This window comes from Rhinolophus hipposideros (assembly GCF_964194185.1).
Source record: "Rhinolophus hipposideros genome assembly, chromosome: 21".
Taxonomy (NCBI): domain Eukaryota; kingdom Metazoa; phylum Chordata; class Mammalia; order Chiroptera; family Rhinolophidae; genus Rhinolophus; species Rhinolophus hipposideros.
The window spans coordinates 42464250-42476616 of record NC_138067.1 but is presented as its reverse complement, the minus strand read 5'-3'; the positions used below and the strand labels follow the sequence as shown (position 1 = coordinate 42476616).

The 12367-nt window shown below is 45.3% G+C and overlaps 1 protein-coding gene across 1 annotated transcript in view; it reads right to left on the bottom strand.

Annotated features, from left to right (window-relative positions):
- ARHGAP35 (Rho GTPase activating protein 35) overlaps positions 1 to 12367 on the bottom strand; it is a 121912-nt gene that overhangs the window by 57180 nt on the left and 52365 nt on the right. Inside the window, exon 3 of the mRNA XM_081032357.1 lies at positions 7812 to 7956. Coding sequence (XP_080888483.1) covers positions 7812 to 7956 — 145 coding nt within the window. The remainder of the gene's footprint in view (positions 1 to 7811; positions 7957 to 12367) is intronic.

Sequence of the window (12367 nt, the reverse complement as noted above, 5' to 3'; positions counted from 1 at the left end):
ATACAAAGAAATCATTCCTAGAGATTCTATTTTTAGTTAAATGGCTGACAAGCAAGGCCTGGGCCTGGGGAATACATGTGGCAGAGCCCAGAGGAGCAGGCACCAGGCATTTAGCTTGCAGGATGAGGAGCGGGGCCACTCAGAAGCTCCCTCAGGGGGCTTCTATGCTGGAGGACACGAATATGTCCCCCAACGGTGAAAAGGAAGCCTTAACTCAAAATGGGCCCAGAGACCTGATTCAAAACCTTAGTTTTGTGACCATAGGGAGGTGGAAAGTCAGTGTACTTGCGCTGAGAAATTATTCTCAGGAGGTTTGGGAGTGGGCTCTAAAGTCTTCACCCTGACTCCAGTGAGGAACAGTCTAGACTGGACTGTGTATCGCTACTGCCTGCCAAGCGTCAGAGAGTTTAGGTCAGCTGGGCCAATGTGCTTTCTCACTCAGGAGTCACCTGCTAGAGAAGAGGAGCAGTGATTCCACTGCCTCAACCAATTTTCCACACGGACGAAAACTGAAAGAAAAAGCGTTCGGCCAGAAAGTCCAAGTCTGTCTGACCCCCAGCACCTCCCCGCCCCCCCCCCCCCCACCAGTGGTGACCCCAGAGCAGCTGTGGTAGTCACTTGCCCTCTTCCAGCCCTCCCATGTAACCGGAGCCGAGAGTGAAAATCTAATGACCTAGGAGCACAACAAGCACCAGGGCTGTCCCTGGGCCTGGGCTAAAAGCATTTGCAAATCAATCTGAAAGCTCTTCTATCTATTGGCCATTTCTTGAATGCATTCCAATTTGGGGAAGTATGAAACAAGGGTAAATGAACTGGTCAGAAAGCTGAGGAAAACAGACAGGTGTGAACCAGAGCCAATCTTCACGCAGAGGTTCTGCGCTAACCCCAGAATATGGGAAAGGAACTGCAATGCCGAGTCCTGGTAATGCGAGCAGGAGCCCGACTTTTCAGGCGACAAGGCAGTGGTCCTTCCTTTGTGATCTGTGTTTAGGAGGAGCTGGCAATTTACTCACAAACTACGAGCAGAGGACGCAGCAGTCACGGGATCCTGCCCTGGGCCACCCCTAGAACATGAAGGTGCCTGCAAACAAAGCTTCTCTGCCTCCACTCCCAGAGACCCCACTCTGACACCAATTCTTGCCACCTACTTCTCAGATCAAACATTAGAATGCAGTTGGCCTTAAGATGGAATTGAAAAGATAATGTCCAAGGTATATGGTATTAAATAAAACAAAAACCAAACAGCAGAACAGCATGTACAAGACCAACCACTACTGCAGGTTACTGCTGGAGACTGGGTTATAGGGCACTGTCACTTTCTGTATCTGTGTAACACCCATGCACATACGATCTATGATTAACTGTTTTTTACTGCGAGCAAGTATATTACTCTTGTGATTAGAACAATTATTTGTAAGGTGATGGGATGGCTCAAGTTGTCCCAAATCATAATGGTCATGCCACTCCAGCTCCATTAGGCCTTGCTTGGTTTGTTTTCTCCACTGCCACTCGCTGTGGCACTGGCTGCGAAGAGGCAAGTGGGTAGTGATGCAGGCCCTGAGGCACGAAAGGAGAGGGGTGCTGCGTGTCTTTCCCATCACCACGTAGGGCTATAAACTCCCAAGCACTGCCCTTCCAAAAAGGTGATGATGCAATATATTATTTGCCAGGACAAGAGAAGTGCCAAGCTGTATGAGACAGACACAAAAACAGGGACTCAATGACTTTTGACTTTGAACTCAGGGCAAGGCTGGCCAACAAGCTTCCTTTGGAGCATCATCTCCAATCAGCTAGAAGTGACCGCCTAGCCTACCATGTGGGAACTTGGGTCAATGGCAATTTTTATCATGAGTAAGACGGAGAGATGGAACAGGGAGGTCAGGTGGCAGCACAGGCCTTCCCTAGGAAAAGGGCAAGGTCAGTACAAATCAGACAGGACTGGGAAAAAACCCTAATCCATAATTCATTCAACTGTTTAACGAAATGCTATAGAGCCCCCATGCCCAATTCACAGGTGGGCTCTGTCCGGGGAGGCCCTCTGCTCAGACAGGACACACAGGATGAGGTGGCTGTGGGTGGTGTCAGAAGGGGCTGAGGACAATGGAGAGGTGCAGACAGGACATGACACCAGGGGACAATCTACAAGACAACTGTCTAGACTTTTCAAAAAAGGTCATCATTAAAAAGAAAAAGCCAAGAGAACTGTTCTGAACTAAACGAGACAGAGAGGCGAATAGCCAAATGCACTATGAATACTGATCGGACTCTAGAACAAAAAATTCAGCTGTAAGAGAGTTTTAAGTCAACTGAGTAAATTTAAACATAGACTATATATGAAATACTACTGAGTGAATGCTAATATTCTCAAAAGTGATAATGTTATTGCAGTTATGGAGGAGCAAGTCCAAGCTTAGGGATATATGCTGAAATTTTTAGGAGTGAAGTGACATGGTGTAGCAGCTGACTTTCAAATGGTTCAACAAGTATAAAAATCGGGGAGAAAGGGCAAAAGTGGCAGAATGTCAACCACTGGTGAATATTGGATGATCAATGTATTCAATGGGCTTCATTATTTGCAAATTTAAACGTTGGGGAGGAAAGAACAAAAGCCATGGATATTTATGTTTCATGGTCAAGTTGGACCCGCAATAGGAAGGCAGACCAAGGCAGTGAGGTGAAGCTCCCAGCGGCGACTAGCGGATGCCTGACACTGAGTGCACCCCGGAGTCTCACCCAGTCCCCCCCTGCACCCTCGCAGGGGCCCTGGCAGGCAGGTCCTGTCACCACCCTCGGCTTACAGATGAACAAAGATTCGAACCCCAGTCTAACCAGACCGGAAGCTCTCCGTCACTATTTGAAAACACCTTTCTAGCTAATCTGCTTCTTTATTTTATGGACATCCAGAGAAAATCTACAGGGGCCCAACAACAGAGGAATAGTTAAATAATCTGTGACACAGCCATGTAATGGAACAAGATGCAGCAATTAAAATTAATACTTTCAGCCCGGTGGCTCAGGTGGCTGGAGAGCCGTGCTCCTAACGCTGAAGGTCGCCGGTTCGATTCCCACATGGGCCAGTGAGCTGCACCCTTTACAGCTAAGATTGTGAATAACAGCTCTCCCTGGAGCTCAGATGCAGTGAGCAGCTGGAGGTCGGCATGGGCTGCTGCGGGCTGCTGTGTGCTGCCGTGGGCTACCTCGTGCTGCCATAAGCAGCCAGCAGCCAGCGTGAGTGGCCGGCAGCCGGCGAGAGTTGCTATGACCTGCTGAGAAGGGCTGTCCGATGACCAGCAACTGACTGCCTCAGCAGGGGGAGCACAAGGCTCATAACACCAGCATAGGCCAGGGAGTTGTGTCCTACACAACTAGACTGAGAAACAACGGCTTGAACCGGAGTGGGCGGGGGGAGGCGGGAGGTGGAAGGGTGAAAAAAATTGATATTTTTCAAAGAGTATCTGATGAAGGGATCATGCTAACAAAACGAGGTCTGGTTTAAAAAACACTGGTTCTCAAAAAATGGTCCTCCAACCCCATCCTTAATTACTGAATTCTTTTTCTGCAGGAAAACAAGAGTAAATTGGTGAACTCAGGGCTTTTTTGCCTCATCTAAGTGAGTTATGCTCAAAAAATTTTTAGACCAATCACACCACTTATTCTGAATTATGTAAAAGTAAAAATCTATACACGTATGCAGAGAAATAAGACTATGCGGAAATATATCAAACCACTAACAATTGTTTTCACTAAGTGGAAGATCAATGGATCTTCAAATTCTTTTTCAGATTTTGCCTTTTGTTGAATTTTTACAATGAACGTGCTTTGATTTTCTGAAGAGGAAAAAAAGTTCTTTTAGGAAAAAGAGTACACAATGACAACTCCTCAACACACACTAATACCAGGTTTAAATTTTTTCCTGGAATTCTATAAAAGTATATAGACTAATGCCAGTGAAGGGAAATATAGAACCAAATATTAAAAGGACAAGGAAAGAAAGAAGAAAACAATAAAGTTAAGCAATTCCACGTTGAAAACCACTCTGTCACTCATGTATACTGGGTACCAGGCTCTGGTGAGACGGGAGAACAGAGAATCTTGTTGTCAGGAAGCTGAAATGTGCCTGAGAAGAACTACCAGGGAAGTGACATTAGAAGTGCTCCTGGCATGGGGGAGTCTTGAAGAATGAAGAGCAGTTCCAGAGGCAGGAGGAATGGGAGATACACTGCAAACCACAGCAAGGGCATACGCGAAGCAGAGAAATACAAAGAAATTCTGCTCGGTCCACGTCCTTCTAATATATTGGCTGTATTCTTGTAAAACAATTTTAAAGTGAATGCCTGCCATAGTACACAACAGAAACAAGGGGGTGGGGGAGAAAAGGAAGAATGAAGGAAAAGGGGAGAGGAGGGCAGGCAGACAACCGCAGCAGCAGCACGACCAAACCGCGTCTTGTAGGGAGGACAAGCGGAGGCTTTTAGGAGAGGAACTGTCACATACTCAGGATGGACTGAGAAGGAGGGTGATGGGGGGGCGGCAGAAATGAAGTGGAGGGAACAGAGCCAAGACATGACGAAGGAGAAACGACAGACTTGGGAATTGACCAGATGAGTCAGAGATGACCCTGAAGTTCCAAGCTTTTTGGTGACAAGGAGGACAGCAGTGTGACATGAAAGAGCTCTGAGAGAAGCAGTAGCCTGACAGTGGCTGGGGTGGACTAGGGGCAGGGTAGAAGAGGTCTTCATACCTGAAAGGATCCACAAGTAGAAGAGCAAGGAGAGGTGTAATTCTGTCACAGGGTATAAAAACAAGCTCCTCACGGTCTAAGAGTGAGAGACGCAAGGCGGGTAGGTTAGGTCAGGCCCCCTGATGCGCTCAGCTCCAGAGCACACGGGTGATGGTCAGGCCCCGGTGCACCACAGGGGAGCCGCGAGAGGAGGCCACTCACAAAAGGCTTCCCCAAGAAGGGGCAGCTCTCCCACACAGGAGAATCCCAACTAACAAATAAATGCAGAAGGAATCAGAGTGAGAAAAACTGTGGTGATCACGGTCTCAGGGAAGAACCATCAATGGAGGCAAAAGCTAGTGGGTGAGAGTATGAGGAGAAACCAGGTACTCAGTTTCAAAGCTTCTCCCTATAAAACACGTATCATTACAAAGGGGCCAAGGGTAGCTTTACATGGAGAAGCTTGGCAAACACCAGCCCCTTAATCAAGTGATCAAAGGACATTGCCAGTGAGGGACAAAGAGACATCATGTGCCACCTGCTGTGATGCATGGAGAAGGACACAGCATCACTCTGCTGTTTCTGCCAAGAATGCTAACCTGAATCTAATCATGAGGAAACATCAACAAAATCCAAGTTGAGGAACATCCTACAAAATAACTGATACTCTTTAAAACCTTTGAGGCGATGCAAAAACAGACTGAATGGTTCTAGATTAAGAATAGACCTGACAATTTAACGTAATATGTGGCGGTACATTTATACAATGGAGTATTATGCAGCCATAAAGAAGAGTGAAATCTTACCATTTGCAACAATATGGATGGATCTAGAAAACATGCTTAGTGAAATAAGTCAGACAGAGAAAGACAAATACCATATGATCTCACTTATATGTGGAATCTAAAGAATAAAATAAATGAAAAAACTAATCGGAAATAGTCTCAGAGATATAGAGAAAAACTGAGGGTTGCTAGATGGGAGGAGAGGTGGGAATAAGAGGGAAGATGAGGGGATTAGAAAGCATAGTTGGTAACCACAAGATGGCCACGGGGATACGAAAGTCAATTCGGGGAATGTAATCAATAATGTAAAGATTTTGTAGGGTGTCAGATGGACCCTTGTCCCATTAGGGAGACCACCTCAGGGATGATGTAGATGCCTGATCACCGCTCTGTACACCTGAAGCTGAAGCTGAACAATAATGTCAACTATAATTTTACACATATATGTATATATATATGTGTGTGTATATATATAGAAGTGGAGTACAGCATTAGGAATAGAGACAGTGGAAATGGCTGTATGTGATGTCAGAGGGGCAGTAGATGGGGGGGTTATCACTTTGTGAGGGATATAAATGATAAATACCTATTATGTTGTTTTGTACACCTAAAACTAATAAAAAAAATAAAATAATAAATAAATAATAAATAAATAAATAAATGTAATATGTAGTCTGGGATTAGTCCTGGACCAAAAAAAAAAAAAATTTCTTTTGCTATAACGGACATTAATGGGACAACTAATGAAATGAAAATGTCTATAGATTAGATAGACTAGCAATGGGTCAATGCTAATATCCTAATTTTGAAAATTGCATGGTGGTTATAAGAGAATGTTTTTAGGAAACAACCACTGAAGTAGTTAGAAATAAAGAGGCATCATATTTGCAACTTTCAAAAGTTACAGATAAAAGATACATTTATAGAAAGAATGATGGGGGATGTGGTAAAATGTTAACCTGGGGATTTTTGTAACTTTCAATTTGTTACAAATTATACTTTTTATAACTTCTCCATAAATCTGAAACAAGTTCTACATCAAAAATTTGAGGGGAAAAATTCCCCCCACCAATGACACAAATTACCTCTTCTTGCTGGGTCAATAAGAAGGAATTTGCTTTGTGTAGTTTTCCTCCCAGCCCAAGGGAGAGCTACCAGGAAAAAACTGCTACAACACCAGTGTCCAAAAGATGGACACTTAGAAAAGGCTTTGGGAACAGAATGAACTAAACAAAGCTGCAGATCTGCTATGATTATGCAAAGTGCGTGCTGGAATTCAAGCCTGGTGTGCTGCAGAGAAAACCCTGGAAATAATGACAGTCTTTAGTGGGCTTCAACTTGAAACCTAGTTTCCCTGAGTTCCCACATCCTCAGGAAATATTAACGCCAGTCACTCAGCTGAGCGTGACACTGCTGAAGTTGTCAGTACATCCTGGCGGGCTGGCCAAACCGCACCATACTTAACACTACAGACACGGGAATCGCGAAGAACACAGAGGAAGGCTATAACCCCCACCTTGGTTTCAAATCAGCTTAAGCCTACATTCTTGAGCTCAACTGTTACTGTTCAAGAATCCAGGTAACACAGTGCCCCCCATTCGTGGTCTCCTCCTCAGCTTTGAAAGCATCCAAGGGAAGATCAAGGGAAACAATGGAGTGAAATTGGAAGCTCCAGGGGTTTCAAAAGAGGCCAAAGACACACGTTATGGGAGCTCTGAATGAAGGAAATGTTTTAACACAGATAAAATCTTGTCACTTCGAGAACAATGCGGAAACTTTTAAGATAGCTGGCCTCTGAGATAGCATCAAGTTGTCAGTGGAGTTGAAATGCAGCTGTTTGACCAGAAGATAGATGTTCAAGCATCCTGACTGGTTTTTTTACCTCAGGAAAAAAAGTCTATCAACACATGAATCTCAGGCACCTGTCAGTGGCCAAGGGCTGTAATAGTCACAACAATGTTTACCATGTGTCCAGCCTAGTGCTGAGGACACAGTGATAAATAAAACCCTTTCCCTGCCCTCAGGAAGCTGACACAGAGAGACAGGCGACTGGGGGTGGGGGGCACAGAGGCGCCTAACAGCCCCGACTGCAGCCCTGAAAGCAGGATGGTCGGAGAGGCTAACAGGCCCTGCACAACTGCATGGAGATGGAGGGAGGCTGACGCTGTCGGCACTGCTCAGCTCCTTCTCAGAAAGCATCTCCCACTTCAGCAAGAGCTGATTCCAGAAGCTCCAGATGGCTTAGCCCTCTGGAAAGCATCCTGCAGACGGTGAAAGCGGTAACTGGCTCGAGGTAACACACTTACCTGTGGCTTCAATGTACTCAATACATCTCTCAATAAAAACAGGGATTGGCTTCTCTGGAGTCACGACGGTTGTTAAGGGGACCCCAAAATAGTTACTCTCCCAGGTTGCCTTCGTGATGGATGGCCGGGGCTTGGGCTTTGGTTTCTGTCCAGGAAAGAGAAAAGAAAGCACAAAAACAAAGTGAGTGTCCACATGCACTGAAGCATCAGGAAGGCTTCCAGGGGGGAGCTCGCAGTGGTGTGGAAACTGCTGGAAAAATGCCAAGCAGGATAAAGAGATCCACTTATTCATTTCACTAATTTTGTATTTTCCAGCCTCCAAATATCACACAAGATGCCGGCAATCTGCCACATGGTCACCCCTTAAGTGAGAGTCGGTGTTACCAGAACAAAGGTGTTTATAAGAGGTAGGCCATGTTTATTTAAAAACAATGAGATGACTATTTACACCCTTTATCGGGTGCATTGGAATAAACAGGAAGTTTTCCAAAGATCCCATATGGATAATAGATGTTATACAAAGATGGCTAAACTCTTAAAAAGACAAAAGATGAAATCGGAAACTAATAATTACCTCTTTCCAGAATAGAGATAGGCATGGATTCTGCTAGGGCTGAAAGCCCCAAGTGAGAATTCCCTTTGGTACATTAGCTGGGGGTTAATGGCTTCGCATCAGGAAAGGGTAAAACTAACTAATCAGAGGTGACAAATAAGACAATTCTCTGTCTCTCCTTTCCTAGCGGTCACCTTCCTCATGTAGCAGGAGTAGCAGCAGCAGAAACTACCTGAGAGCTTACTATGTACCAACCAGGTCCCAAATATTCTTTCTTTTAAACCTTATGACATTCCATTTTACCAAGGAAAAATGCCACACGCCTAAGTGACACAACTAGTAAGTGACAGTACTGGGATTCAAACCCAGGTCTGCCTCCAAAGACGCTGGAATTTTATGTCAGTGGGTCTTCATGACCATTAGAAGTTACCCAGACGGAACTGCACCCTTAGTCACGTATTCAATCATCCAGTTATTCAGTCAGCTGATCCCAAGAACTTCCAGAAGAAGGCAGTGAATGGTAGTGGTTAAGAGCACAGGTCTTGCAGACAGACAGAACTGACTTGGGCAAGTAACTGAGTTTTTCTAGGATTCAGCTTCTTCATCTGCAAAATGGGGTTCTTGCCACCTCCACCCACAGACCTGTTGTGAATCTGGGATGAAATAATGCATATAGAGACCTTAAGCAAGTGTCTGATACATAGTAAGTATGCAATTGATGGAGGCTAAATTTTCTAGCTAACTTAGGATGTTAGATGACATCTCATTGTCTTGTTCTAGTACCGAGAAGGGGGAGAAAGCATAACATTAAAATTTATTGTCTAGTTACTAGAACTACGGTTAGAAGGCTTCCTAGTGATTAGAAATAACTCCCTTGCAGTGTCTCTTTTAAAGTTCCATTTTTTTATTCCTTAACACCAGTTGGTTTGGAAGCCTCATTTTATTGAAGAACAGTGCTGTTGTGCTAGTTTTTTGACAGGCAAATCCTGCAGGATTGGGATTGCTAAAAAGAATGTCACTGAAATCCAGATGGTCTTCTTCGCATATTCAGATTGTATAGCTAATAGTTTAAAGGGTATGGACAGAGCACTGTTTGACTCCCTGGTATCTGGTTGTAACCCTGTGTAACGACAGAAGCACTCAGCCTCTCTTTCCTTTGTAAGAGCTCACATTATTGGCGACTTCACCCTCACGACCACCTTGTAGCAGGGCGCCATCCCTGCGATGCTAAGACCAAAGTCCTAGAACTTGTCTGGCAGGGCTCAAACCCAGGTCTGTTAGATTTCAAAGCGTCAATTCTTTGTAACTTCAGAGAAGATGTTAGGGAGAGAGCCCAGATTGGTTATTTCATATACAGATACATCGTAAATCACTAATTTGCTTTTCTTCTTTATAAAAAGTCTGAAGTCAGAGCCTGTTTGCCTCAGGCAGTGAGTAATCAGGGGAGAAGCAGCAGCCACGCCTCGCCCCCCGAGAAGCTGTGTCACGGGTCTTGTGAGCCAGCGCCAGGGCCAGCGCCAGGGCCAGGCTTTGAGGAGTGTGTGGCTCGTCTCTGGGACCCCAGGACCCTTTCCCAGTGCGTTGCGGTCCTCCACACTGAATCCGTTAGCAGCTGGCAGGCTGTCTGAAGACTGGATTGTCTTTGCCTCTGGGTTGTCATTTCAGGTAATGCCAGCCAACAGGCCAGAAACGGGCTTGTTCCTTCTTTCATGTACATTTTATTCTCAGCTGTTCTTTCTTCGCTAGTTGTTTGCAAAGGACGTTCTCAAAGAATCGCAGACTAAACAGGAAGTGATTTGTTTCCATATGAAGGGTACCAAAAGGAATGATGGGCAGGATAAGGAAACGGAATGGTTGACCCCGATCTAGAAGTTAGTTGTCCACTGTAGGGGAATTTATGCAGAGACCCCTAAAGACGTTTAAATTCATAGCCGTACACATTGGTAAGCACATCTGCCCTTCTAATGGGTCTTATTAACTTGGAAATGAAACCGAATTGCTGGAGATGCACCTGGGTCCATTTACCTTGATCCGATATAGTCACCCTCCTCTTTAGTAGATATTTTAACAAAGACCACAATTTCAATTGTATTTCTGTGGCTTGAGGAAATTTACCATTTGTTTAGAGCATTTTTTCCTCATGTGAGCTTCAAAATCAAGGGACTGAATAATTTTGGAGCAAATATCTCAATAACGTTCATGAGCACGAGCTTTGGAGGAAGGGAAGACTGGGGCACTATGACAGCTATTTCAAATAGCTACGGGACTCTCTCATGGAAAGAGATTATTTTGTATGATTCCAACGAGTCAGGGTGGGAGAGATAAGAGTCGAAAACGGAGAGGCGTGTATAAAGAGAAACTGAAAACACAAAACCACCCCAGCTGTTGACAGCGGAAGGGACTGCTCTTGTAAGTCCTCGGAGCAGAGGCTGCAACCTCCCTGCCAGACTCGCCGTCAAGAAGATTCTGCCATCAGGTGGAAGACTTAAATTCGACAACTGCTCGCAGTCCTCTTACTTTGAGGAGCCCAAGAGCTAGTTCAGTACTTCAACTTACAAATGTGGAAATGGAGAGTACGGTTTAGCAATCGGGTTAACTCCCCTGGCTGAGTGACATGAATTCTCTCTCCCTCCCTCCCTCTCACTCATTTAAACAAACTCTGGTTTACAAAATGTCAAAATTCCTCCTTGAAATAACTGAAGGCTCTGTGGAGTGTCATAAATTCGGTAAGAGCTCCTGCACGAAGGATTGTAAACTTCCTTAGTAAGGGAGCAGAATTGGTGGTGCGTGCCAAGCGCTGGCCCAACTGCTGACAGAACCAGCATCCGAAGGGTGACTGGGCACATGTCAGATGGAAATGCCATCCTCCTGAGTTGCCTGCCACATGTCTCTGTCCACAGTCAGACGTGTGTCACTCATTAGGGAGTCACAGCAGCCCTCTCAGCAGCAGGTCCTTGGAGAGGAGAAAGTGACACCACCCCAACATTCACCTTCTTGGGGTGACACTCACTTAAGCAGGCTGAATCGAAAAAAGCACCTAGCCAGAGGAAACCAAGCCCTGAGAACATTCTACACATCGGTGCCTCTAAGCTGAAAGTCAGAGTCAAAACCGGAAGATAATAGTGATTAGTTAGGGGTGGTCCCGTGCAGGACACTGCTCAGTGCTCTGCACAATTAGCGAAATCTCACATCCAGCCTTCAAGGTAGGGTTATTAGTCTTAATAATCTGACAGATGAGAAAACAGAGGCTCCGATAGATTCCCACCCGGCACTGAGAGCGCCGGGATCCAGAGGCCAGTGATGGATGAACATCAAAGCCCCACGGTCCTTTCCCCTCCGTGAACTATCTGTGATGAAATGCCACTGAAAGCAACAAAGGGCTGGGTCAGCTTGAATCATCTTCACCTTGTCCTTTTGGATAAGTATTTTCTGAATGAACAACACAGTCCATTGCTCTTTACTTCACAGTTTCCTTAAGAACATGCGTAATGCTTAGTCTTGATACTAACCAGGTGGCAAAGGAAATAGGAACAAACCACTACTTTAGTTTATGGCAATGCTGCACTGCAGAGAAATGGTGATTGGAATTTGCCTCTGGCCTCTAAGCTTTTTGGAAATCAGAAAGAGCATTCAGGGGAAACTCCCAACTCTGGCAGAGTGGGAAGACGTCAATCGCCTGCCTGCAGGATGGTAAGCCCACTCCAAAGCCCCTCTACATCCACGGGAGCAAGAAAAAGATTAGAATGACCCCCAAGGAATAAGAAACAGGCTAGAGAAGGGCTCCTCCAATCAGCCTCTACGATGACGGGGTTCCAGAGCCTGATGTGCAGTAAGCATTCAATAAATTTCCTGAATAAAACCCGTTTCCAATAATGCATAGGACCAATGTTTCTTGCTATTTTTTCAAGTTTGGCTGAGAGGAGGTCTCCATGCATACAGAGGCTTTTTTGCTTGTCCGAACACTGCTGTTCTCACTAGGATGTGAGGAGGTGAAGCTCTGAAG